The sequence below is a fragment of the Pygocentrus nattereri genome, chromosome 15 (assembly GCF_015220715.1).
Source record: "Pygocentrus nattereri isolate fPygNat1 chromosome 15, fPygNat1.pri, whole genome shotgun sequence".
NCBI classification, from domain to species: domain Eukaryota; kingdom Metazoa; phylum Chordata; class Actinopteri; order Characiformes; family Serrasalmidae; genus Pygocentrus; species Pygocentrus nattereri.
In genome coordinates this window covers 10,068,334-10,093,168 of record NC_051225.1, presented here as the reverse complement: position 1 = coordinate 10,093,168, position 24,835 = coordinate 10,068,334, and the positions used below count along the sequence as shown (strand labels likewise).

Below are 24,835 nucleotides of genomic sequence, written 5' to 3'. Positions count from 1 at the left end.
TGAATGTGTCGGATTATTTGGATTGTAAGAAGCAGAAAACGCGACCAACTTCTAAGACTGAACTTTCTGCAGCAAAAGTAAAGGCAAAAAGGTGACACAATGAATACTGAGTTTTAATATTTTATTATACAGGGAGATTCACTCAAAAGAGGCCCCGAATATTCTGCTGTAACTCCCGTTAGGATAAAGCAAACTGAACCAAAAAATACGCTACATACCTTGATGTATGTGTAATGGATAGCATTACATGCAATGCTGGAAGTGATCTCCGTTTTCTGCCAGACACATGAAGTGGTATGAGGGGGGTATGCACACACGGAAACTGCAAACAGAGGCTAAATGTCACAACTGTCTGGCACCTACCTCATCGCTCCAACACAGGGGCACTCGGGCTTGTTCAAAACTACATATACTGAGGAGCTCATTGCACATTGTTTCATTCAGATTGCTTCATCCTAGCAAGAGTTATTATCGAATATTCTGAGCCTCTTTCGAGTGAATCTGCATGTGTATTCATATTGTATCTGAAGAAGCAAATTTATGTGTTCTGCCTTTTTCCCCTCCAGACAGTGAAATGATTTATTTACTGAAATTCCTAAATCATGTACTTATTGGACACTCTGACTGGAACGGTTGGCTTCTGACTTTTGCACAGTACTGCACTATATACACTAATTATCACTCACATGACATACACCACTATATGTAAATATGCATTCAACTGAGCTATCATTAACATGATGACAGAAGTGTCCTACTTATTAAAACAGAGGTCCTGCTGCTTGGTCCAAAAGCAGCTAGAAACAAACTTTCTAACTTAACACTTAAACTTAATAATTTTTCAGTTGCATCAAGCTCATCTGTAAAAAAAATCTTGGTGTCGTGATGGACCCTAATCCGTCCTTCGACACATATATAACTAATATCACTAGAACAGCCTTCCTGCATCTCCACAATACTGCTAAATTGAGAAATGTGTTATCTTTACAGGACACAGAAAAGCTAGTTCATGCATTTATTACTTCAAGGCTAGATGACTGTAATGCCCTGCTCTCTGGATGTCCCAGCAAAAGCCTTAACAAGCTTCAGCTAGTCCAGAACACTGCAGCCAGAGTCCTCACAGGAACCAGGAAGTCTGACCATATCAGTCCAGTTTCATCTACACTGGTTACCCATTAAATTCTGCATTAATAATAAAATTCTATTACTGACCTATAAAGCTTTAAACTGACTTGCCCCTCAGTACCTGAGTGAACTTCTCTCCTACTATGAACCATCACGTCTACTTAGATCACAAGATGCTGGCTTACTACTGGCACCTAGAATTAATAAAATTACATTATGGAGGGGGAGCCTTCTCACACAAAGCCCCCAGCTTTGGAATAATCCTCCTGTTAATGTTTGGGACTCAGACACAGCCTTAGTTTTTAAGTCTAGGCTAAAAACTTACTTGTATAGTCAAGCCTTTGATAATTAGTCTTCTCTGTCAGATCTAGTCCTACCGGAGTCTCTGCTGCTCTGTTAACCCTGTAATCTGTGATCAGTCACTCATTACAGAACTGACTCTGTGTGCTTTTCTTTCCTTTCTTTGCCGAGCTGAATATCTGCCCATCCTGTGCGTCCGGCGCTGTGCCTTGATCGAGTGGCCGCTGCTCGCCAGCCTTCTGGACCGGCTTAACCACGATTGAGCTTCTTGCTGTACAACGCTGTGCAATCCTCACCCTCAGATGCTGCTGCTGCTAATCATAAACTAATCTAATTAACCACTGCCCACCTGTTTTTCGCGCTTTGTACTGTAATACTTTATACTAACAACGTTTGCTGTCCGGTGTCGATCAGAGGAGGATGGGTTCCCCTTCTGAGTCTTGGTTCCTCTCAAGGTTTCTTCCTCTTGACCTTAGGGAGTTTTTCCTTGCCACCGTCGCCACTGGTGACGCTGGATTTTCTTTTCTTTTTCTTTCTGTAAAACTGATTGTTCTGTAAAGCTGCTTTGTGACCACACCTGTCGTAAAAAATGCTATAAAAATAAACTTTGCTTGCTTGCTTGCTCTTACAGCTAACAGCTTACACATCACTGGGAAAGATTACAAGCATGCAATGTAAAGTGGTGAAGATATCTTCACTGAAGTGATCCAATATCTGTGATGTTTTAATAACAGCTCCACGTTGTGTAGTCTCCAGCAACTTGCACAGAATGAGCTGTCAGTATGTGCATATGAATTTCCCTGACACTCCTCCTCAGTGTTTGTAGTGGTTACAATACATCCGGAGAACACTGCAGCTAAACCTTCTCTGATCCCCTGGGCAGTCCCTCGGCAGTATCTTACATTAACAGATGGGGCTCACAAAGCTCTTATAGCTTGTGTGTGTGTGTGTGTGTGTGTGTGTGTGTGTGTGTGTGTGTGTGTGCATATTTAGGTGCATCTGAGCAGAGAGAAAAAAATGCTTCTAGGACACAGGCAGGCAAATCCAAATGACTACTAGAACCATCAAATAAAAAAAGACATGGGCACGACTTACAGATCTTGTGTTTTCCTTTTACAGGGAATTTCACCAGCAGCTCCTGGGGGTTGGTGCAAATGAAGACAAATGGAGAGGCGGACTCCTCGCTGATCTGGGGATACTGCAGAGACAAGGAGAGAGGAAACAATGAGCTGCCTCGGCGCAGAAAGGCTTTTCAGCGTCGTAATTGATAGAAAGGACACGAGAGCCTCGAAATTGACTGACACGTTCATGAAAAAGGTGACATCTATCTAATCTGTCAGGGGAATGGCATGGGTCATGCCATTTCCTCCTCACCATCAGTGAGTGCCATGATTGCATCTCAGCAGCCAGGAAGCACAGGGTTTTCACAAATAGCTTTTTTTTTTTAACCTGTCCCTCTAAAAGGAGTGGAAAAAGGTTGACACTTTCAAGGTTTTAAAAGCATAGCAACTGCTAGGTATACCTGTAACAGTTGCTCAAATCTGAAGGAGACGTTTCCATCAGAACATTAGGACATCAGGGTCGACGTTACCAGAATTTGCACTTATACCAAGTGTTATGGGTGTAATGATACACATTTTGAGATATGATTGGATTTGAACTTTGTGTCTCAAAAATGTAAACTGTATAAATTCATGTATACCCATGTCGTACATAGTTTTACTATTTCAATCATTAACAACATCACTTTATCCAGCTTTTATTCTTCTTTACTGATAGATTACTGATAGAGAGAGAGAGAGTCTGGAACAAAGAGCTGAGCCAGGAACAAGTAGAACAAGAAGGTGAAATCAACTGGCAAATGCATCTTTGAGTCATTCAGACTCTTGACACTGCAATCAGGCCAAACACGATCTGATTACCAGAGCATAACACTTCTTAAATTCTTGCAAGTGATGTTCTGATGTCTTGGCTCATTTACTGTTTTGTCAGTGCAAAGCGTGCATTTTCATATCCCACCACCCATCTGATTAGATTACTTTTTAGGCTAGTAAGTCTTAAAAAAACAAACAACAAAGAGTGTAAAACAATCTGGAGCACATCAGAATTACTGGCCAGAGTTTATGTGGAAAGTGTGTTAGACTATTTCAGCCTTTTATGGCCGAATGCCTCCAAAACAGAGACAAAACTGTATTTGATTTCGACGTGGACGAACACTTCTGATTATTACCATCACTGAAACTTTCTACATTCTGCTTATATTTCTACACTTTTTCTCAGCCTGCAGACAAGTAAGACTCCAGTGTTTGATAAGGTTATTCAAAGATAGCAGAAAATTTGAGGAAAGACAGAACAAAGGTCCATACTGTGTGTGTGTGTGTGTGTGTGTGTGTGTGGGCTAAGGCCTATTTAAAGGGTGACAGACTGCTTGATGGCTCACTGAGAATAATGGAGCATCAGGCTCTAACAACAGAGAGATTGGCTACACCTTTATAGCCTCCGTTTATTGGATTCGGTGGCTCTGCCTTAGTCCCCTCATTTGCAATAAACCATTGACTTGATTGATGCTTCATATTAATCACAAATCCAAATGCAATTAATGTTTGAGGAAGGGGACCCGGTCTGAGACCCAACTATGCAGGACTAAATATTTGGTTTAAGATTCTCAATATAATAAGGGAAAAAGGCCTCCACAAAGATGAAGCTTGACTAAAGGCTAAATTCTTCTTTAAAGGTTGTCCTTTCCAAGCTCCAGTGGATAATTAGGATTTAAGCCCTAATCCCCATCCCCATATGATTGTTCCAATGTCATGTTAATTGAAAAGGCATGTAATATGCAAATTCAATACAGACACTCTCTGTAGGGCTGCATGTGAGTAAAACACAATTTTGAGATAGTAATGCTACACACCACAACTGTGATACATCCTGCATCATATTGGCAAACATTGGGGTGCACAGTAATCCTCCTGACACTGATTTGAATACTTGAATTGTAATGAGCACTAATTCAGCACATTTTTCTTCTTTAATTTAAAATCTACATACCTCATATAATGTGCAATATGCAATTAGTTCAATTACTAATTGGCACAATACTGGACAAGTATTTCATACTCAACTATAGAGGTTGGCAATATGACATAAAGTATTATTTTATTGTTATCCTGATAAATTCTGTTAAATGTGATAAACAATATGCTTTTCTCATCGTATCGTGGATGTCATGAGTACTTAAGGTACACTGAACAACTGCATGTTATAAACACAGCAGAATTAGACCTGATTAACTGAATTTAGTGCAGTACAGTTTGAGAAACACTGGATAAAAATTATTTCACCAGTTTTTAAAATGCAGGCCTTAAATGTGGCACTACTAGTGCATTGTGTCTGTGTTCAAAACTTTTGTTCTATGTATTGTGGATCATGAAATTTTCTTGAGTATCACATTATATTTTTGCTTTTCTCCTCCCCATATAACCACACTCTTATAAATCATTTTAGGGCTTTTACTTTTAAGTCTAACTGATCGCAGTAGACAACATAACCATTACCTTATCTCAAAATCACCCAAAACTGACCTTTTTGTGCATTAAAATTCACACATATGTAAAAGTTAGAAATGCTTATTGACAAAGCTGGTGTGATGTGCAACACAGTAAGAAAAGCTCACCCGCTTTTACTGTCAAAGCCATGTCACGCTTTGGGGCTTTTATTTTGACATGGAGGAGCACTGATTCTTGAATGCCTAAATATAAATGTTCTATTATTTAATCACTACCATTTTTAGAGCATTGGCAGACTAACTGGATAGGGACAATCGATTAGGGACACTCGTTTGGTCAAGCGTGAATCCCTGTTTCACTATAAGGTGACACACAAGTCAAATTTCCTTAGCCATCCAGCACTATGACAAAGACTAAGACTTGTTAAGCAGCACCGATCAAGAAACAGCTACTAGAAAAAAACGAAACAGTCGAGGCTGCCCATTTCCATGATCAGGGCAAAGCTGTTTGGGATGACTGACAGAAGAAAGCCACTGCTATCAAGATCCAATCAACTCAAACAGTTTGCCAGACATTACTGGAGCTTTCAATGGGACCATGTTCTATGGTCAGATGGGACCAAAATGGGGCTTTTTGACAAGAAACACCAGAGGTGGATTTGGGTAGACACTAAATCAGCCATGCAGAAAAATGCCAAATTCCCAGTGTAAAGTATGGTGGTGGATCTGTGATTTTGTGCGGCAGTTTTTCTTCCAAAGGCCCTGGACAACTTGTTAAGATACTTGGCATCATGGACTCCATCAAGTTCCAGCACATAATAAATCAAAACCTGACTGCCTCAGCCAGGTGACTGCGCCATGGCTGGATCTTCCAGCAGGACAATGATCTTAAGTGACACTTTTTTTTGACACTTTTAATCCCACAAACGGGGAAATTTCACCTCTGCATTTAACCCATCCGTGAAGTGAAACACCACATACACACTATTGAGCACATACACACCAGGGGGCAGTGAGCATACTTGCCCGGAGTGGTGGGCAGCCCTATCCACGGCGGCCGGGGAGCAATTGGGTGTCTTGCTCAAGGACACCTCAGTCATGGACTGTCTGCGCTGGGGATTGAACCAACAACCTTCCCCTTCACAGGGCCAGCTCCTTAACCTCCAGCCCACGACTGCTGCTAAACACACCTCAAAATCAACACAAAAATTGTCCACCAACAACAGAATTAAGGTTTCACCATGACCATCTCAGTCAGTGAGGTTTTGCTTTCATGTTGCTTTTTTCATGTGAAGCATGTGTGCAAAACTTGAGTGGTAGCGTTTATGTAGGAGGAAGAGAGAATGCTTCTTATTCTACTTTGCAATTCTGCTTTCTACCGGCAAATACAGTGATAAAATATGATAAAACAACATGCAATCTTTATTATAGTATAACAAAAGAGTTTTATTTTGGAAGCAAAATCTTCAGTCATAGGTAATAAACTGTGATATACTTAATCACATTAAGTCATATTGTAATACTAAACAGATTACTCTTCAAAAAGATCCCATATCCTCCATTTCTACTTTTTGTGGTTTTGAGGTTTTTCAACATTTCTGTGGTTCATGCACCAAACTCAGTCACACCTTTTTCATTTCTACATTACTATTTTCCAACCCCTCTATATCCTTTAGAATTAAGCAGGCTGTTCTTGTTATTGTGCCTTTAAGACCTCTTCTTCTTCTTTCGGCTGCTCCCTTTAGGGGTCGCCACAGCGGATCATCTGCCTCTATCTTGCCCTATCCACTGCCTCCTCTACTTTCACACCAACCATCTCCATGTCCATACATCCATAAACCTTCTCTGAGGTCTACCTCAAGACCTCAGAGAAGGTCTTGGCCTTTAAGACCAAGGTATGTAAATCACTTCTGTTCTGATTGGCTTACTTAAAATATTGTGCCTCACTGGAAAAGCAGTACAGACTATAACACTCCTTATAACTTCAACATGAACAGCCAGGTCTAAACTGTTGTAGGCTGAATGGGCAGATAAATGGGTTGTTTTTGTTTTTTTTAAAATCACAAAAGCAGTAAATCCAAAATATTCACTTTTCCATATTTGGACTGTATGGACAAAGGACTAAACGCTGAAACTTGAAACAATATATGTATATATTTATTTATTTTCTCACATATATTCACTTACCTTAAGTGAATGTGTATATACATATATATACACACACACACACACACACACACACACACACACACACACACACACAATACGGGCCCATATCTTGGACACGAGTTTTCTTACTTTTTTTTTTTTTGAGAAAAACTTGATTTAGTATCTAAACATTGTTTACAGTTCCAGAGCAGCATTTAGTCCTTTGTCCGTACAGTCCAAATATGGAAAAGTGAATATTTTGGATTTACTGGTTTTGTGACTTAAAAAAAAAAAAAAAAAAAAGAACCCATTTATCTGCCCATTCAGCCTACAACAGTTTAGACCAGGTTGTTCGTGTTGAAGTTATAAGGAGTGTTATAGTCTGTACTGCTTTTCCAGTGAGGCACAATGTTTTAAGTAAGCCAATCAGAACAGAAGCGATTAACATATCTTGGTCTTAAAGGCACAGTAGCGTATGTGTGTGTAATACACACACACACACACACACACACACACACAGTGATTCTCAGCCCTACTGGTCACAAACTCAATCACAGCAGTGAGCAAAATGTGCAGCCACAACAGTCTGCTGACAAGGTGCCAGATAAGTGAAAGGACCTTATTTTTCAGCAGCCTGGGACGCTGCCAGTGTGTCACAGCAATAAGCACTGCGATGAGAGATTCATATTGTCCGCGGTGAAGGGCGGCAGAGGGAGAGTGACCCTTTGCCAGGGAGCATTACGGGACTGGAGAGCAGACAGAGTGCGCGGCAGCCCACCCGTGTCCCCTGAACAAAGGCGGCCCTGAGCTTTAACCAGCCAGTGGAGCAATGAATCTGAGGCTGGCTGCCCGCTCCCTCCGCAGAGCCACAGCTTTTCAGCTGCTGTCCGCAATTAGGAGACCGAGACAAGCAATCTCCCGCGCCGCAGCGCAGCGGTAATAGGGCTGTGTGGCGGCCTGGCCCGCTTGGCTGCACTCAATCTCAGCCAAATAAAAAGGCTTCATTGGCACAGACTTCCTGATTCAGAGCGAGCAGTAGAGAAGGCCCTTAAAGAAAAAGAGAGAGGGGGGTGGGGGGTTGAGCTAAAAACAAAAAGAGCTCAGTCAGTAAGTTGCTCGCAGTGGGAAAGAGAAAGCAGATCAGCTCCTCTTACTCAAGCCGACAGGAGGCTTCTGAGACAGCTTCTCCACTGATCCAAACATGCAGCTATGCCGAGCGCTGCTTTGCCAGGAAAATAAGGGAAGAAGAAAATATTTCCAAAATGATTAATATGACAACAAGACCTGTAACAAATCAATTCATCTAAAAAAAAAAAAAAAAAAAAAAAAAAAAAAGCAAGCAAAATTCACCTTCATAAAACAACCAGCAGTGATTTACTGGAGATTAGCGTGACAAAGACGCATATTTAAAATTCTACTACTGGTCTCGCTCATAGTTAGACACAGAGCCTGATCGACATGACCATTTACACAGTGTGGTCCAGTGAAATGCTTCTATTTGTGCATTTTTCCTTATATATCATTTTTTTCCATTAAAATTATATTATCAGCATAACAATCGAATGAAAAGTAGAAAAACATTTACATGAATTTCAGAATTTCTTTTCTACAATGTGCTTGTCCCCCTTTTGCTTTAATGACAGAACACGAGCTACTTTTCTACTGACTCTGACGACTATTAGTGACAAAAGCCTCTGATGAGCAGATCAAATCCACCAGAGAGTCGTCTGAACACGAGCTTCAATAGAAGGAATAAGACCTTTATGTATATGTTCAATTCACAAATTTGCAGTAAATAAACAGTAACCTAAAAACTGTGTAAAATCTTGAAGATTTCTTTGTTATTACATTTTTTGGTTTAACCTTTTCAACAATCTTTAACTTCTTTATTGTTTATTTTCAGGATTAAATGAAAACAGTTCCAGATTTTCAATGTGGGCTCAGAGTTTTTGACCCCCACTGTGGAAATACTCAACTGCAACATTTTCTAACGCAGGTTGTGCTTTGGACCCCTTCCCCGCAGATGAATCTGATGATTCCGAATATGCTGAAAGAATATTCAAAGAGAACTCTGTCAGAACTTGGTGGTGGCTGATTCTGCTTTTGAGACCTAAACATCAAGCAGGACCTTCTTGTTGATTTTGCATGACATTGAAATCTCACCAACAGCACGTTTTTCATCCTGACTCAGTAATGTAACTTCTCTAAATTAAAAATACAGTTAAAATATTTGTGGTTCATCTTGCCGTCTTTGAAAAACTACACACATTTTTCTTTTTTTGGCATTTAAAAAAATACGTACAAGTGCTTGTTTTCAAGTCTATGTTGATACCAATTCCGATACTAGTGGGACATTAATGGAATATAGTTTTTGGAAGCAAAGGTCAATTTTTTTCACCTCCGTTTTGCTAGCTTACATGTGTCCACTCATACTGGGGAAATGGTTTTGATTGTGCGTGCTTGAAAACTAAATCAACAAAATCAAACTCGTGGTGAAAATATACAAAAAAGGGAGTATATTGAAAGTGACCAGCATCTTGGTGGCAGACATTTCGCTGTGAAAGCAGACCGTCGTTTGTCACATGCTTATGTCACAAGTTATCAGGTGGTATCAGATGTTATGAGTACATTTTTATGAGTAAATAATGAGCACAGGCAGAAATGCATAAAATGCCATTTATAATTAAGTAGTTTCATTATGCGATGATAACACAAGAAATTTGGTTGTGCAAAATCAGCAGAATCACTACTGTGTAAAGTGTAAACAAAAATATAGTAATAATGAAATACTAATAGCTAAAATCATAACTGATATTAGCTATTAGTTGAAAAATCATACTTTACCATTTACATACCTTAATCATTAATTGAAAAAACATACTTTATTTTAAATGTAAGTCAATGGAACCAGACTTTTTCCCCAAGTCGTTTTCAGCCGTATCTTCTGGTCCATTCTTCAGGAAATGTATACAATGTAAAGAGCAACAGGTAATTTCAAATGATGTCAATGTTGATGTCAAATGTATAAGTATACACACACACACACACACACACACACACACACACACACACAAACGCACACACAAATGAATAAATTTTTTTATCTTTTCCATACAGATCAACAAAAACAGTAATATAATAATATATATTAAACTCCTTACAATGTTCCTTATAGTGATGCAGGTTTGTTGTGACAGTAGCCTTTAATGCTTGAAACATTTTATCAATATATTTCCATCGTGCTTAAATTTTTGAACTGTGAATGTGTGTGCTTTGCAACTGGCTTTAAGTCAGTTGCCTGGAATGTGGGAGACAGGGATTTGAGACCCACTCAAGAAAACACACTGCTGCTCTAAAATGGGCTCCTATTCCCACTAACCCGGGGGCAATTTGACCTGCTCTGTCACCTCTGCCCTTAATATAGCGCTCACAGCAGAAAATCATATTGTGATGATGATAAACATATGATGAATCATGCAGCCCTAATACAAAGGCAGAATTTCCTCAAAAAAAAAATGTGACCAAGCTTTTGACATCCTGCAAAGGAAAGGCCACATGGGAGATGTAGATGCAGTGGAAGAGAACCACTGGCCAGCATACCTGCTGGGTCGCTTAATAATGAACAAGAAATTGCTACTGGATACATGGCCTCGTTTTCTGACACTACTCCCCAGTAATGAAACCATCCAGCCATTTTTCTGACAAAAAATGCCAAAAGCACTGAACACTCACTCTTATTATATGGACTTAGTTTATCAAAATGATTACCAAATTATGATCGTTGCATATTAAGAAAGATCATTTGCTGTAAACATAAACTTAAATACCTAATTATTGAAAAAATGACATGTATGCACATAACTGTCTTGTGGCTACCATGCAAGCTTCTCTCCCATGTAAAAGTTCTGCAGCAATTAATATTTCAAGATACTCCTTCACATGCAGAAACAACTGGTGTCAAGTTGGAGTGCACATTAATTATACAACACTGTCCAACACTGGCATTGGTGATTTTACATAATTTATTCCTCAGCCACAAGGAAATACATGTCCTGCTATTACAGCCTTACAGGCTGCCACTGTGTCAGTCAATCTGACTGCAAAAGCTCGCCTTAATGCATACTGAACAGGTAATGTACCCACAGAGGCAACCATGCAAAACCTCCAGCAGCAGCTGGGCAGTAACCTAGAGGGAAGAATTCAGTGCTGTAACATGCTCACTGGCCTCATTTATGAAGAGTCACTGAATCTGGTCTGTGCCGTAAAAAGCCACGAGCGAAATGAAACACGTGAAGAGCAAACTGTGCGGTGCTGAAGCCTTTGAATTAGCGTTCCACAAGCTTTCAGTCACACAGAATCATGGTTAGAGAAGAGGAAAAAAAATGCTGCTTCACAGGACGATGATAGATTTTATGAGGTCATTTATTTTGGTGGTGAGATTTATATATGCCAAATGTCCAGACCCTGGACTCTCACATATGACCTCACCAAGTGAGCAGAAAACAAGACTGCCTCAGAGGTAGCCAGATGCACAGTTAGACACAAAAACCTACTGTGCTCCTGGAACGTTCTGCCATCTCCCATATGGTTCTGTCTGTCATGCACAGCAACCTCTCCATGAGGAATGCCTGTTAAAGTTAATCTGGTGTTCAACCGTGCACTTAATAAGAGTCACATGTTAACAATCAATGAAAGCCAATGTCCCTGCCTAAACCTCTCTGTGTTAAATTTGAGTGGCTTTCCACTCAAGTGGATTATTACACACAGTAAAAGAAATAAAAATGAGAAAAGTAACATCTTCAAGGCTGTCTGGCTGAATCTGTAAAATTCCGTAACAGCACGATGACAAAACACTTGTACCAGCCTTTCAAAGGCCTTGACGCTGAAACTTAATGAAAATCACAACCCAGAGTGCTCCCGGGGGGATTATCAAAGGGGTATGCTTTCCATCTGGGTATCAAAGCCTTCCCGGAAACCTTGCATTTGAACTTAATGTATGTTCTGAATAAATCTCATCAGCTGCACAAATCTTCCCCCGTCTTTCGGCATGGCCTCTGTCAATAAATATTGGACAAAAACACGTCAGCGGACCAGGAGACCATTTCATCACCAGGTTTCACTCTGAACCCCCGACGTGAAACGAGAGCTATGTTTACGTGCGTGTCGGTGGGCCAAAGTGAATGTTTGCTTTGATTGTGGCCCTGGAACACAGCCCATCTGTGTTCATTTAGCTCAGCTGGAAGCCGTCGCCCCCCAGTGAACTGCCGAACACTCCCACAAAGCCCCACACAAGGGAGAGTGAGTGGCCAGGGCAGGATGCCTTCCATCCACATCTCCCCTGGCCCCTCTTCACCTCATTAAGAAGAACAAGGTTGGGAGCAAGGCAAAGACCAGGGAAGTCCCTGTACCACCCAAAAAGAGCTCTGTCTACAACATATGGGTGAGAATCTCGAAGTCAAATTATTTGGAAAAAGATTCAGATTTATTTTTTAAAAGACTATAAACAAAACATGACAATAAAAACAGCCCCACAAGGTTTTTTTGATTTTTACATTTGAATACAGCCTGAATTTTATATTGGTAAATAAACATGGACATGCTTTATTCTGTTCTTAAGGTATAAATAGTCATTTGTTTTGCCACACATACATTGTTCTGCCTACTACTGGTCGCAAAGATGAAAACAATATTAACTTTAAAGTGCTTTGGCAGAAAAAGCTGGTATTATTAATAATACATCATAACATACATGACCGATACAAAATTTTTGTGGCCAATACCAATTTTAACCTCTTCAATGCAACTTGTGGTTCCAAAAGGCACTTTGTCATATTTTTCATATCTTTCCTATTTCATAAGCTACATTCAGAAGGTGAGTGTGGTATGAGGCTATAAGGTCTTCAAATAGATGATGTCATTTTAAACCCTTATAATAAAAGAAGCTGAACTCACAGTGTGTTTTCTACTGAAAGTCGACCCATTTTCCCACAAATCTGGGCTATAAACTATAAACAGCTGGCATCTTTTCAGTGATCTGCTCTGTAAAAATGATTTTTATAAAATAATACAAAGAGCGTCTAAGATTTTTGGCTTTTAGCAGTAAATTGTAGGCACATGACAATATGTTTAGATCATAAAACACATTTTCTGTTCATTTAAAGGGAACTTTAACAAGTATATAAAATATAAAAATAAAATTTCAATTTGAAAAAAACTAAATATACCCTGGAGAATACGATCTGAACCTTCAGGTAATGGGTAGTACCATGTGATATATTTACACACTACGTTGTAGATTTTTTTGCAGTTTTGGTTTCAATAATTTACCGTCTAATTACAACCAAAACACAAGGTTTTGCCCCATTTTAGGAGACTGCAAGTTCAATGCTATAACCAAAAAAAAGCTGCTAATTATCAAAGTCGAGGCGTTTACCTGCGAACTTCGTGCTGACAAGTGCGTTCAAGTTCAGTAACTGCGCGCTCAGAGCACCACTGTCCTCTCAAACCAGAACATTCCTCTCTCAAACATCAGGATCTTCTCTCAAATATTTTGGCACAAAATAAGCTCCATACTTCTGATTATATTGAAATACCAAAATGAAAATCCTTCGCCGAAGCAGAGAAGAAAATTCAGGAGGTTTTGCGAGAAATGAAATAGCTGACAATAAATAAAAGCAGATTACATAAAACAAACGTATAAAACTATTACAATATATATACCACAGAAAATGCCTCAGAATCCTGTATCCTCAACAACAGAGAACAGGTGGACATCCAAGGCAACAAATTCTATTATTTGTTAGTTATGCTTTTTTTTTTTCATAATTTTTTACGGCAACAGATTCTGCATATCGAGTGGGATACTGAGTTTTCAAAAGACTAAGAATTGCCAATTTAGGATGAAAATTCGGTGCATTCCTAATTACAACATTAAAAAAATCACCGCAGTTGAATCACTCGCTTCAGACTGATGAATTGTGAAGCATTCATGCATTTTCACACCACTACTACTACAGTACTGCTTGAAGACAGAGACGGCTGAACTACATATCTAAACATCAGGGAGCCCTCAAAGCAGGCAGCTGTTTTTCAGGCACAGTTGCAGCTCAGACACCAGCGATATTTTAAAAACTGCCCTTTTAAAAGCCGTACCAGTCCATATCTCACACGAGAAACGGCGGGGAAGATGAAAGCAGAGCTGTCTCTCTGATCTGAGAGTGCGGACTCGGTTGAGAGGAACACGAGGATGTAGAGAAACACAATTGAGTTTGTACACTCTGGCCCCAGCAGGACTCTGCACTCGGCCCGTCACAAAGACGGATGCCTGCGGAGTAGCGGCACAGCGCTCGGCTGACAAGGTGAGCCCCCGCACAGTCTGTTCTGCTGTGCTGACTGACAGCTTCTGGCTCCCTGCAGCAAGCAGTGCGGGGCTGGAGGAAGAGAGCATCGGTCACAGTAACAATGCAAGTACGCAGCCACCACCTCCTGCCACTAATGATGGAACTGTGGAGTGGAGGACAGGGCCACAGAGGCCCAACACTTCAGCAATTCAACAGCACTCCCCAAACACCTGCTGAACCCCACACTGCCTCCATTCATTAAGTCCAACCAAAACAGCTCAAGACTTGCCAGAACAGCGGGTGGTAGAGGACTGTTGAGCGGAATTTCTTCACAGCAGTCAATAACATATGTAAGCCTATCTAGGCCTGGGCAGTACCGCAATATGATTAGGATAAATTATAACTGGTTGTACACTGGTTGGTGTTTATAGGCTGGTGTCTAAGGGTGCTTTGTCTGGCAAGGACAAATTAAGCGTTTTCTTTTATTCTGTCCTTTTTGATGAGTTTAATCTGGTCGGCACCACACAATGTGAGCCAAGCTTCACCAAAAAAAAAATCTCCATTTGTTTCCAAACTATCATAACGAAGTGCTCTAACTGCAACACATCCATTTCAATTTTTTTGTAATACTTGATTTTTTGTAATACATGACTTTATTTGCATGCAATATAATAGGTACAATACATTTAATCAAGAATCTAAGTGAGGGATGGAGAAGAAAAGTGCTCTTTTTTGTTTTTCCCTGTTTATCTATGCGTTTGAGTTTATGTAAGAATGCTGATGAAAAGCATGTTGGTAATAAAAAACTGTAAGAGCAATAGAGGACTTATGAATTTATAAATACAAATATAACTGGGTTTCCAAAAAAGTAGAGCACTGTGTAAAATGTAAATAAAAACAGAACGCAATGATGCGCAAATCATTTAAACCCTATATTTAGTTAAAAATAGTACAAAGACAATATGTCAAATGTTAAAACTGAGGAATTGTTTTGTTTTTTGAAAACTGTATGCCCATTTTGAATTTAATGGAAGTAATACATTAAAAAAATTGGGATGAGGGGTGCATTACCTCTTCTTTTAATAACGCTCTGTAATCATTTGTGAAGCAAGGTGACCAACTGCTGTAGCTCTGAAAGTGAAATGTTTTTCCATTCTGGCTTGATATAGGATTTTAGCTGCTCAACAGTTCGGGGTCCCCTTCGTTTCATTTTATAATGTGCAAAATGTTTATAGTGGGCCAACCATGACATGTGCACTAATGGACCCCTATACCATCACGAATACTGGCTTTTGAACTGTGCACTGATAACAAGTCTAATCGTCGGAGGACACAGTGTCCATGATTTTTAAAAAAAGAATTTCAAATGTTGATTTGTTACACCACAGAACACTTTTCCACTTCCCCTCAGTCCATCTTAAATGAGCTCGGGCCCAGAAAAGGGAGCAGCATTTCTGGATCCTGTTTCTATATGGTTACTTGTTTTAGAGTTTTAAGTTGCATTTGTGAAAAAAGCCACAAACTGTTTTTACAGACAAGTGTTTCTGAGCCCATGCAGTGATTTCCACTACAGAATCATGCCTGTTTTTAATGCAGTGAAGCCTGAGGGCCCAAAGATCACAGTCAGTAAATACTGGTTTTGGGCCTTATCCCGTGCATACGGAGATGTCTCCAGATTCCCTAAACGTTTTAATGTTATTATGTACTGTGGATGATAAAATGCAAAACATTATTCTTGAACTGTTGCACTCTTTGCTCATGCAGTCTTTCACAGAGTGGTGAACCCCTTTCTAACCTCACTTCTGAAAGACACAGCCTCTCTGGCATCCATTTTTACACCCAATCATGTTACTTACCTGTTACCATTCAACCACCAGGTGTTTTTGGGCATTACACAATTTTACCAGCCTTTTGTTACCCCTGTCCCAACTTTTTTGGAATGTGTTAGTGGCATCAAACAATTTTGCAAAAAACAATATCATTTCTCAGTTTCAAGATTTGTTGTCTTAACTATTGTCAGTGAAATATGGGGATTAAACGATTTGCACAGCATTGCATTTTGTGATGCAGACTTTAGCAAATAATCTAAGTGTTACAACAGCCTAAATCAGTTTTTCTGTCTTGTATGGTACATGATATATGTTTCAAATGATTAAACAACAGAAAAACAACATATCAGGATGGGTATCAAAAGAATTCTCGCTACGTTATTGCCATATCGCCCACCCTTAACAACCTCCCTTTCATATGTAGTTGACAATATTCAACCTAGATGGGCAACTCAGAGTAACTTGGACAACTCAGAGTCACTTAAGCATTACAAAACTCTGCCAATAGCCAGCACAGAAAAGCTTTAGAGAAGACGTCGTTAAGCATTCTGCCTTCTATTTTAAGAGCTTCTATTCACTTCACTGAATCATTCGGATTAACCTACTGCGAGAATAAAGTGTATGCAGTTACTATGACTTCGACAAGCACTTCCACTCCATGCAAACAGGCACACATGCCGGTGAGAAAGTCTGCATAATTTGCAATTATATGTGCTAGTAGCAATTGTGTAAAAAGCCTCAGAGGTAATTGCAAAGCAGTAGGCACTCAAAGTAAATCATCGTGGCTTAGATCACCTTGATAGAACATTTCTTTACTGAAGGGCCTTGATAGAAAATTCTTCAAGTCAATGGAACAAAGACATTAAAGACATTAAGAACATTAAGGCTGCCATTAAAACTAGTGCAGCCTGCAGCTTTATTATTAGTTGACTTCAATGAAAATGATTTCAAAGAGAAGAAAGAGGGTAGCCCATCACACACCAAGTGAACAGGAATAATTCACTGAATTTCAAAGAGAACTTGGCTCACTGTTTATATCTGGATTATTCATAACAAAAACGTATTGTGTGCTGTAGGGCGAAACATTACTGGGTTATTTTGCGGCTAATACAGCCTAACTACAGTCCAAAATCACGGTATGACATAACTATGTATTAATGTAATTTTTCTTTGCATGATTTTTATTGATACTGCTCAAATAACAGCAGATCAGTATGAGAAGAAAAGTGTTGGTCAGAAAATACATTTCTAAATGAATTAACTCATTTTTAACTCATACGCTCTCGCTTGTTTAGAGGTATATGATTCTCTACCTAAAACACTGTACGATCATTGAAGGGCAGGAAACCGGCATAAACCCAAAGTAGCAGATCTCACAACTACAGGTTTTCAGTTTCAGTTTGTATGAAGTAAAATAACTGAGACACAAGCTACAAACATTTGAGTGGATGGCATATTTGATTACAAATATACAGTGCATGTACAGTACAACAGCAGCAACAGGTGACGGAGAGGAACAACAACTAAACTAGAAATGAAACTGAACAATATGTATTCAATTGTGGTTTTAATCTTGCTTTCCATGACTAGCCCTGCAGGCCTGTCCAAAACGGTATTAAACGTTGTTTCACATCTGAATTTCTATAAGTTGACGTTTCTTAATTAGACGGTTTCTAATTCGCCAGCTTTTTGTTCAAATTTTCCAAAATAGAGCAGCAGTTACATTCTGGGACCTCTCTAGGTATCTGAATGTAACTGCTACACCATTTGAACTGTAATTTCAAATAAGAAGCCATTGTCAATTTTCTCAAATAATTTGTCTCATACATGCATACCATTAACTTGTTTCTTCGACTGTCAGACTGGAATTTGGAAAATATTACATTCATACTTCAGTACCAGCTGGTCCATGGCTTGTTTCATGTCTAAGGCCCTGACCACAATGTTAACTGATGCAGCAGACCAGGTCAGAAGGCTTCTCGGGTGGCAGAAGTGTGACAGGCTATAGCTAACATCAAAAGATCAGCTATTCATTTATGTCCGCTTCCTCGGAAAAAAACTGGACTACTTCAGATGCAGTGGACTAGACGGCGAAATGAGATCATGTTTCCATGGTTTGCACTGCTTTTAAAATGCATTATGCATAAAATGTGTAGGCTGGGTAGCTCAGTTGGTTACAGCATGGTGCTAATAACGCAAAGGTCAGGATTTCGATCCCCGTACGGGCCACTGACTTGCTTTGGGGACAGTCGTGGGCTGGAGATTAGGGAACCAGCCTTGTGACTGGAAGGTCACTGTTTGCCCATCGCTCCAGGCAAGTGTGCTCACTGCACCACTAGTGTGTATGTGGTGTTTCACTGCATAGATGGGTTAAATGCGGAGGTGAAATTTCCCCGTTGTGGAGTCACTTAATCTTAATTTACTGATGGCTTACCAGGATAATGGTTATGAAAAAACTCATACTTGAGTAAGAATTTCAACTGGTATACTAGATGAAACAGCATAGTGCCCAGTACTACTCCAATAGTGTTACATCAGTGAAACACAGTGCGTTCTCTTATGACAGGTACAAAATGCTTAATATGTTGAGAAACTGTAAAATAATCCCAAATGTTCTAATTCCATGATTCCAAATTGCTGTTTGCTAGATACTAGGGATGCATCATTACCAATACCATGCTCGATACTCGTACCCATAAAAATTCCGACCAACATTCTGGTACCAGCTGATACTGTGTGACATTAAGCTGAGGATATGCAGCCGCAATAATGATCAAATGCACTGCTTACACAGTGGTGTTACCAACTGTTACAGTCAGACACCAAGTTATTGGTTTAAACATTCCGCCTTGGACTATTCCCACCAGAAAAGCGCTGTGTGATTTTAGCCTGTTTTAAACACACAATCCCAACATAGGTGGATAAACAAAGGCCAGATAAACAGAAGCAGAAAAAAAGTCATTCTTTGGTACCAGAGTGCATATATGCTTTTACGATGTTTGGCTGATTAGAACAGAAAACAGGCGATTTGTTTTGCAAAATAGGCTGGTGAGAGACTGTATTGTCCTACGGCGTACATCACTGCCTGCATAGGTGCACAGTGTTAGCAGCACTGCTCAGTTTCTCAGCGTGTTATTTTGAATGTAACAGCTGTATTTGAAACTGCTCATGGACAGAGCTGTCTGTAGAGGCTGCGTTTACAAAGTATGAACAAAGAGTTTTCATACAGTGTGAGTATATAAATCGAAGGCTTTGTCCATAAACAATGGACTGTTCAAAACATACAGTGTGAGTCACCAAAGAAGAAGATTTCTAAAATCACAGTGTATCTTTGGCTTTAGAGGACATTCAACTACATCTGAAGCAGCCAAAAAATAACCATTTTCACATTAACAAAAATAAATATTTTTCTGATAAAAGCCAAGGCAGAAAAACAGGACAGAACTCATGATGCCACACAAGACACATCAAGAGACAGTATGCCACTCAGCATCTCACCATTACTGTAACATATTATGCCTAGACCCAGACCACACATCCATAGTAGGTGACATGTTGCTTGAAATTCAAGGTGTCAATTTAATGTCTTTGAGACGACCAGAGAGAGAAAATGAGCAGAGCAACATTGTATTTCACGTTGTACCTTCTAACTGGACGATATTACGTTTGTTCTGATAAAATCTCTAATTGATGTTTTCTACTGCATTAAATCTATAAAGATCTAAAATGTACTGTAAAACAAGCTTGAGCTTGATTAGGCTCTTTTTTGCGACTTTGTATCTGTAACTGGGCTTTGTACTATCTGCTAACTGGCAGACCCTTTGGTGTAGTGGCATGAAGATTATAGTCCAGTCAGTGTCTTTAGCCAGCTGCAGTAGCCTCTCAATGCCTCCACCTTTAAACAGATAAGAAATTCTGGTAACAATTTACTGTAGGGTGCTGCTCATAAGGCCACATGACACCTAGATAAGCTTGTTATGACAACCTACATAAATGTTTATTAATGCTTATTCCAACAGGCATCATTTATTGACAATAAACTAGACTGGGCTAAGAACACTGACGCCCTCTACAGGAAGGGCCAAAGTTGTCTCTATTTTCTGAGGCGCCTGAGGTCCTTCAACATCTGCCGGACTATGCTCAGGATCTTCTATGAGTCTGTGGTGGCGAGTGCTATCCTCTATGCTGTTGCATGCTGGGGAAGCAGGCTGAGGGTGGCAGACGCCAACAGCCTCAACAAATTGATCCGCAAGGCCGGTGATGTTGTGGGTGTGGAGCTGGACTCGCTGACGGCCGTGTCGGAGAGGAGGACGCTGTCTAAACTGCAGGCCATTATGGACAATGGCTCCCACCCACTCTACGACACGGTGATGAGACACAAGAGCTCGTTCAGCTCAAGACTCATTCTACCAAAATGCACCACAGAGCGCCACAGGAAGTCATTCTTACCTGTGGCCATCAAACTCCATAACTCCTCCCTCAGTGTGTGATTCACAAAACTCAATACGAAACTGTTCATATGTGCAATAATAACAACTGTGTGTGCAATAACTCAGAGGGACACTAACTTAATTTAAATAATTTAAATAACTGTAACTGCTTTATACCTGATGTTTCATATTACTATCACAATCACCGCCACCTTACTATATTCTTAAGTACTTAAATCGGGTGTACATACTGTAAATTCTCTATATTGTCTTTAATTATTAGTAAAGTGTGTATTTTTACATAATGGCTGCAACTGCAACAACTGCAATTTCCCCCTGGGATCAATGAATCTGAACCTGAATCTGAATCATCTGTCACAAAGGCTACTTTAGCTAACTTTGATCAAAACTGGCAAACGTAACCTTTATATTGAATGATGCCTAATGGAATTAGCATTTATCTACTTTGATGCATGGTTATGTCAGTTGTTGTGACAAGCTTATATAAGTGTCATGTAGCCTTATGAACAGTACCCTACAGTAAAGTGTAATCAGTGAAATTCTGATCAAAATGCAAGACAAAAACAAAAATCATTAATATGTGAGTGTAGGGTGTACGGCCAAAAGTACACAATTAGACAAAGCCTTGTCACAGTAAGACAGTCAGACAACTTCACAAACACATAATTAACAGGTTTTTGAAGTAGAAGTACTTCTACTGGAGTAAGAGAGACTTTTTTGTCCTCCCTGCTACCACTCCTTCCCTAGCTAATGTCAAAACATGGCTGTAAACGCATGCCGTATTGAAGCCTTTCACAGTATATTAGCTGCACCACAAAGTCATATGATTTTCATGCTGGTTAAACGCAGACACAACAGACTATTAATGATGAATTTGCTCCTTCCTGCTGCAGTCAAAAGATGCCATTTGCACCACATGAGAAGCCTCGCAGCTCCAAACAGTGGCCTTTAACAGCCACAAAGCGCATGCGAGGCAGAGTGGCAGTTTCCAACGCATGACAGGATTAAGAGTGAGTGCTACAGTCATGCAGTCTGGCAGATGGCCTTATTTATTTTTCAAGCACACTGACGACCTGTAGCTGGCTCGGCTTGTCACTCAGTGCGTCAGTGCCCTGCTGGCTGCATTCTACACAGTGCTGCAGAATCACATGCTGTCTGACCTCTCCACCATGGCAAAACGCCCAGCACGGAAAGCAGGGGTGTGCGAGTGCGTTTGTTTTTGTATACTTTCAGGACAAAAGCATCCAGGCTTTGGAGGAAACCCATAGGAACAACTGTTACTTGAAAGGTTTTATTATGTAAAGTACTGGATGTTTATATGTACATTTGTATGGCAGTGTTTTATTTATGTGCAGAGCGTTTGTACATCTCATGATTTATGTATGTTTTCAAAAAACATGTATGTATGGCACAGACTGTGAAAGCTTTCTTGGAGGACAATATCTATCCATCTGTCCATCCACCCATCAAAATAATTAAAGACTTTAGAAATTGGTTTACAGAATTGTTATATTGTATGTGTGTGTGTGTGTATATGAGCGGCTGATGTCAGAAGAAAAACATCTCCAAAATGGTAACTTTACAGGAGAAGGAAAAAACTTAATTTAGTTTTAATGTAAGTCAATGGAACCAGACTTCTTCCAAGTCATTTTGAGCTGACAAAAATGGTGATACAAGGTTTTCTTCCGACAACAGCAATATACACACACACACCCACCACCTTATTAGGTACACCTTGCTAGTAAAAGGTCGGACATGATAGCATCACGCAGTTGCTGCAGATTTCTCGGCTGCACATCTATGATGTAAATCTCCCGTTCCACCACATCCCAGGTGCTCTACTGGATTGAGATCTAGTGACTGTGGAGGCCATTAGAGCACAGGGAACTCATTGTCATGTTCAAGAAACCAGTTTGAGATGATATATACATATATATAAAACACACACACACACACACACACACACACACACACATATATATATATATATAGCACTAAATGCTATATATATATTAATGCTATCAGCATTAAATATAAGTACCCAAACAGACATTAATATATGTTACTCTTAATAAATATTCTTGGCAGGAACAAATAGAAAACAGATTGCGCCAAAAATCAAAACCAAAAATTAACATTGAATAAAATTATTACAGTACAGCATGTGCCACAAATTCCAAACGTCCTCAACAACAGAGAATGGTTGATCATTTAAGGCAATGAATCTTATTACTTTTAATTTTACTGTCCTGCTGTTTGTGGACTTTTTTCTATGTATCAAGTGGAACGTTGTGTGTAATCAAATAAGTCCAGGAGCTGTTCTTGGGTCTTTTGTCTCTTGTTGATGTTGGAAATGAACAGAAATTCTAAATGGCTTTTCTAATGTCTTTCATAGAAACTGGAAAATAGCCCACATGGCCGATGTGTTCACTGTTTTTACTGCTGCTCTACCTGCTTGAACATGTCTGCGCTGACCAGCACAGGAGAGTAAATGGAACAAACAGCGATTTTAATTCACCATCTCTCATTTCCATTAATAGTAAAATTATTTGTTTTTGTTTTAGGCCTGCTCATTTTTTTTATTAATTTTTTTTTTTTACACAAAAATTTTCAGTGGCCAAAATTTGATGCAACCCCAGTCAGATTCCATGCCCTGGTATGGCATTAAAACAAACCCGTGTGTGTGTGTTTTGTTGGCTGCTCAAAGCACATCTTTCCTGCCCTAAACACAGCAGATAACGAAGGCAGCTCCTGGAGAAATTGAATTCCTAACAACCAGATCTTTGTACACAATGCTTGACAGGAAGACCAAGGACGGTGTTGGGGGGGGGGTTCAAGCAAAAGAGAGAGAGCGGAAGTCGGTCGGTTTGAATGATTCGCATGCAGAAGCGGGGTGTGAGAAGAAAGGGAAAAAATATAGGGCTGTCTTGGCTTGGCGGGGTGCCAGCATGGCCACTCTGTGTGTGTCTCTCTCTCTCTCTCCCTCTCCAGAGGGAGGCTTTTCAGCATATAAATATCACATTACCACACAAGGAAACACAGACATCAGCTGGCCCTTTAACCTGCACTAACAAGGCCAGCCACCCTCTGCTAATCTGGCCACTGTGTCTGCTGGAGAGAGGATTCCGACTGTTTGGTTCTGCTGGAGTCCAAACATGAAAAAGCTCTTTCCAATGAGGCAGGAAGCTTTAGGGGAAGAGAGCCGCTCCCACAATACACAAGCTAAAAAATTAGAACCAGAGTGGACTGCGTACTGAAAAAGCCATGCACTCAATTTGTTTACACCATTTCCACATAAATAAAATATGGCATCAACAATTCCATCCTTTTGGTTACTTACATTTGGCAATAAATGTATTCATGCACTACACTTGAATACGCAAGTATGTTTTTAACATTTTTTCCCACAACACGTACATTCTGAAGAGTTCTTAATGTTGCTGCTATAACTTTACAACATCCTTCAGGACTAACTTTTTAAAAGTATTTCTTTCTTATTCATGTCGAAACATTGTTTACATTTGAATCGAAGTACATTAAGTGCATTACTGTTCTTCAGGGTGTTCATGTATTAGCATAAGTGACATAGTTAAGCAACAGAACATGAGAGGGAGCGTGCTAACACAAAATGACACCACGGCTGTGATTTGGCCGCAGGCACGAGCCGAAGGCACGATAACACACGACCTCGAGTATTCTATTTATTAATGCATTTATACAACATATAAATAAATAAAATAATAAATTAATAAACTGGGCTGTGAACACGGCGCTTAATAGGTTTTAACGTTCAGTTCCTTCCGCCAAATTATAGTTCCTTAAACAGTTTGTTGCTACATCAGAGTAATGAGCTCCACCCACTCGCCGCACAGCCGACAGTTCATTTTCCAGCTCCTTACACTAAATTCCCAAACTGTCATCACCACTTTTTTCGTTTTTTACTGTGTCAGTTTTATCGCTCAGTCCGATTTGGTCAGACTCTGAAGATCAGACCACACGCTTGGCGAATGGTATTGGGTTTATTTCTGGCTGATTCCACGTTTAGCTGTTCTTCAGTCACAGATGCCAGTTGAAAAGCTGCTCAGTGGTGATGAGAGTTTAGGAATTTAGTGTAGTCTCATCTTCAGAGTTGGAACA

The 24,835-nt window shown here is 39.9% G+C and overlaps 1 protein-coding gene across 1 annotated transcript in view; it reads right to left on the bottom strand.

The window, feature by feature from the left end:
• Positions 1 to 24,835, bottom strand: part of trip4 (thyroid hormone receptor interactor 4) — a 70,867-nt gene that overhangs the window by 25,152 nt on the left and 20,880 nt on the right. The window contains exon 12 of the mRNA XM_017709818.2: positions 2,521 to 2,623. Within this exon, the coding sequence (XP_017565307.2) occupies positions 2,521 to 2,623 (103 nt within the window). The remainder of the gene's footprint in view (positions 1 to 2,520; positions 2,624 to 24,835) is intronic.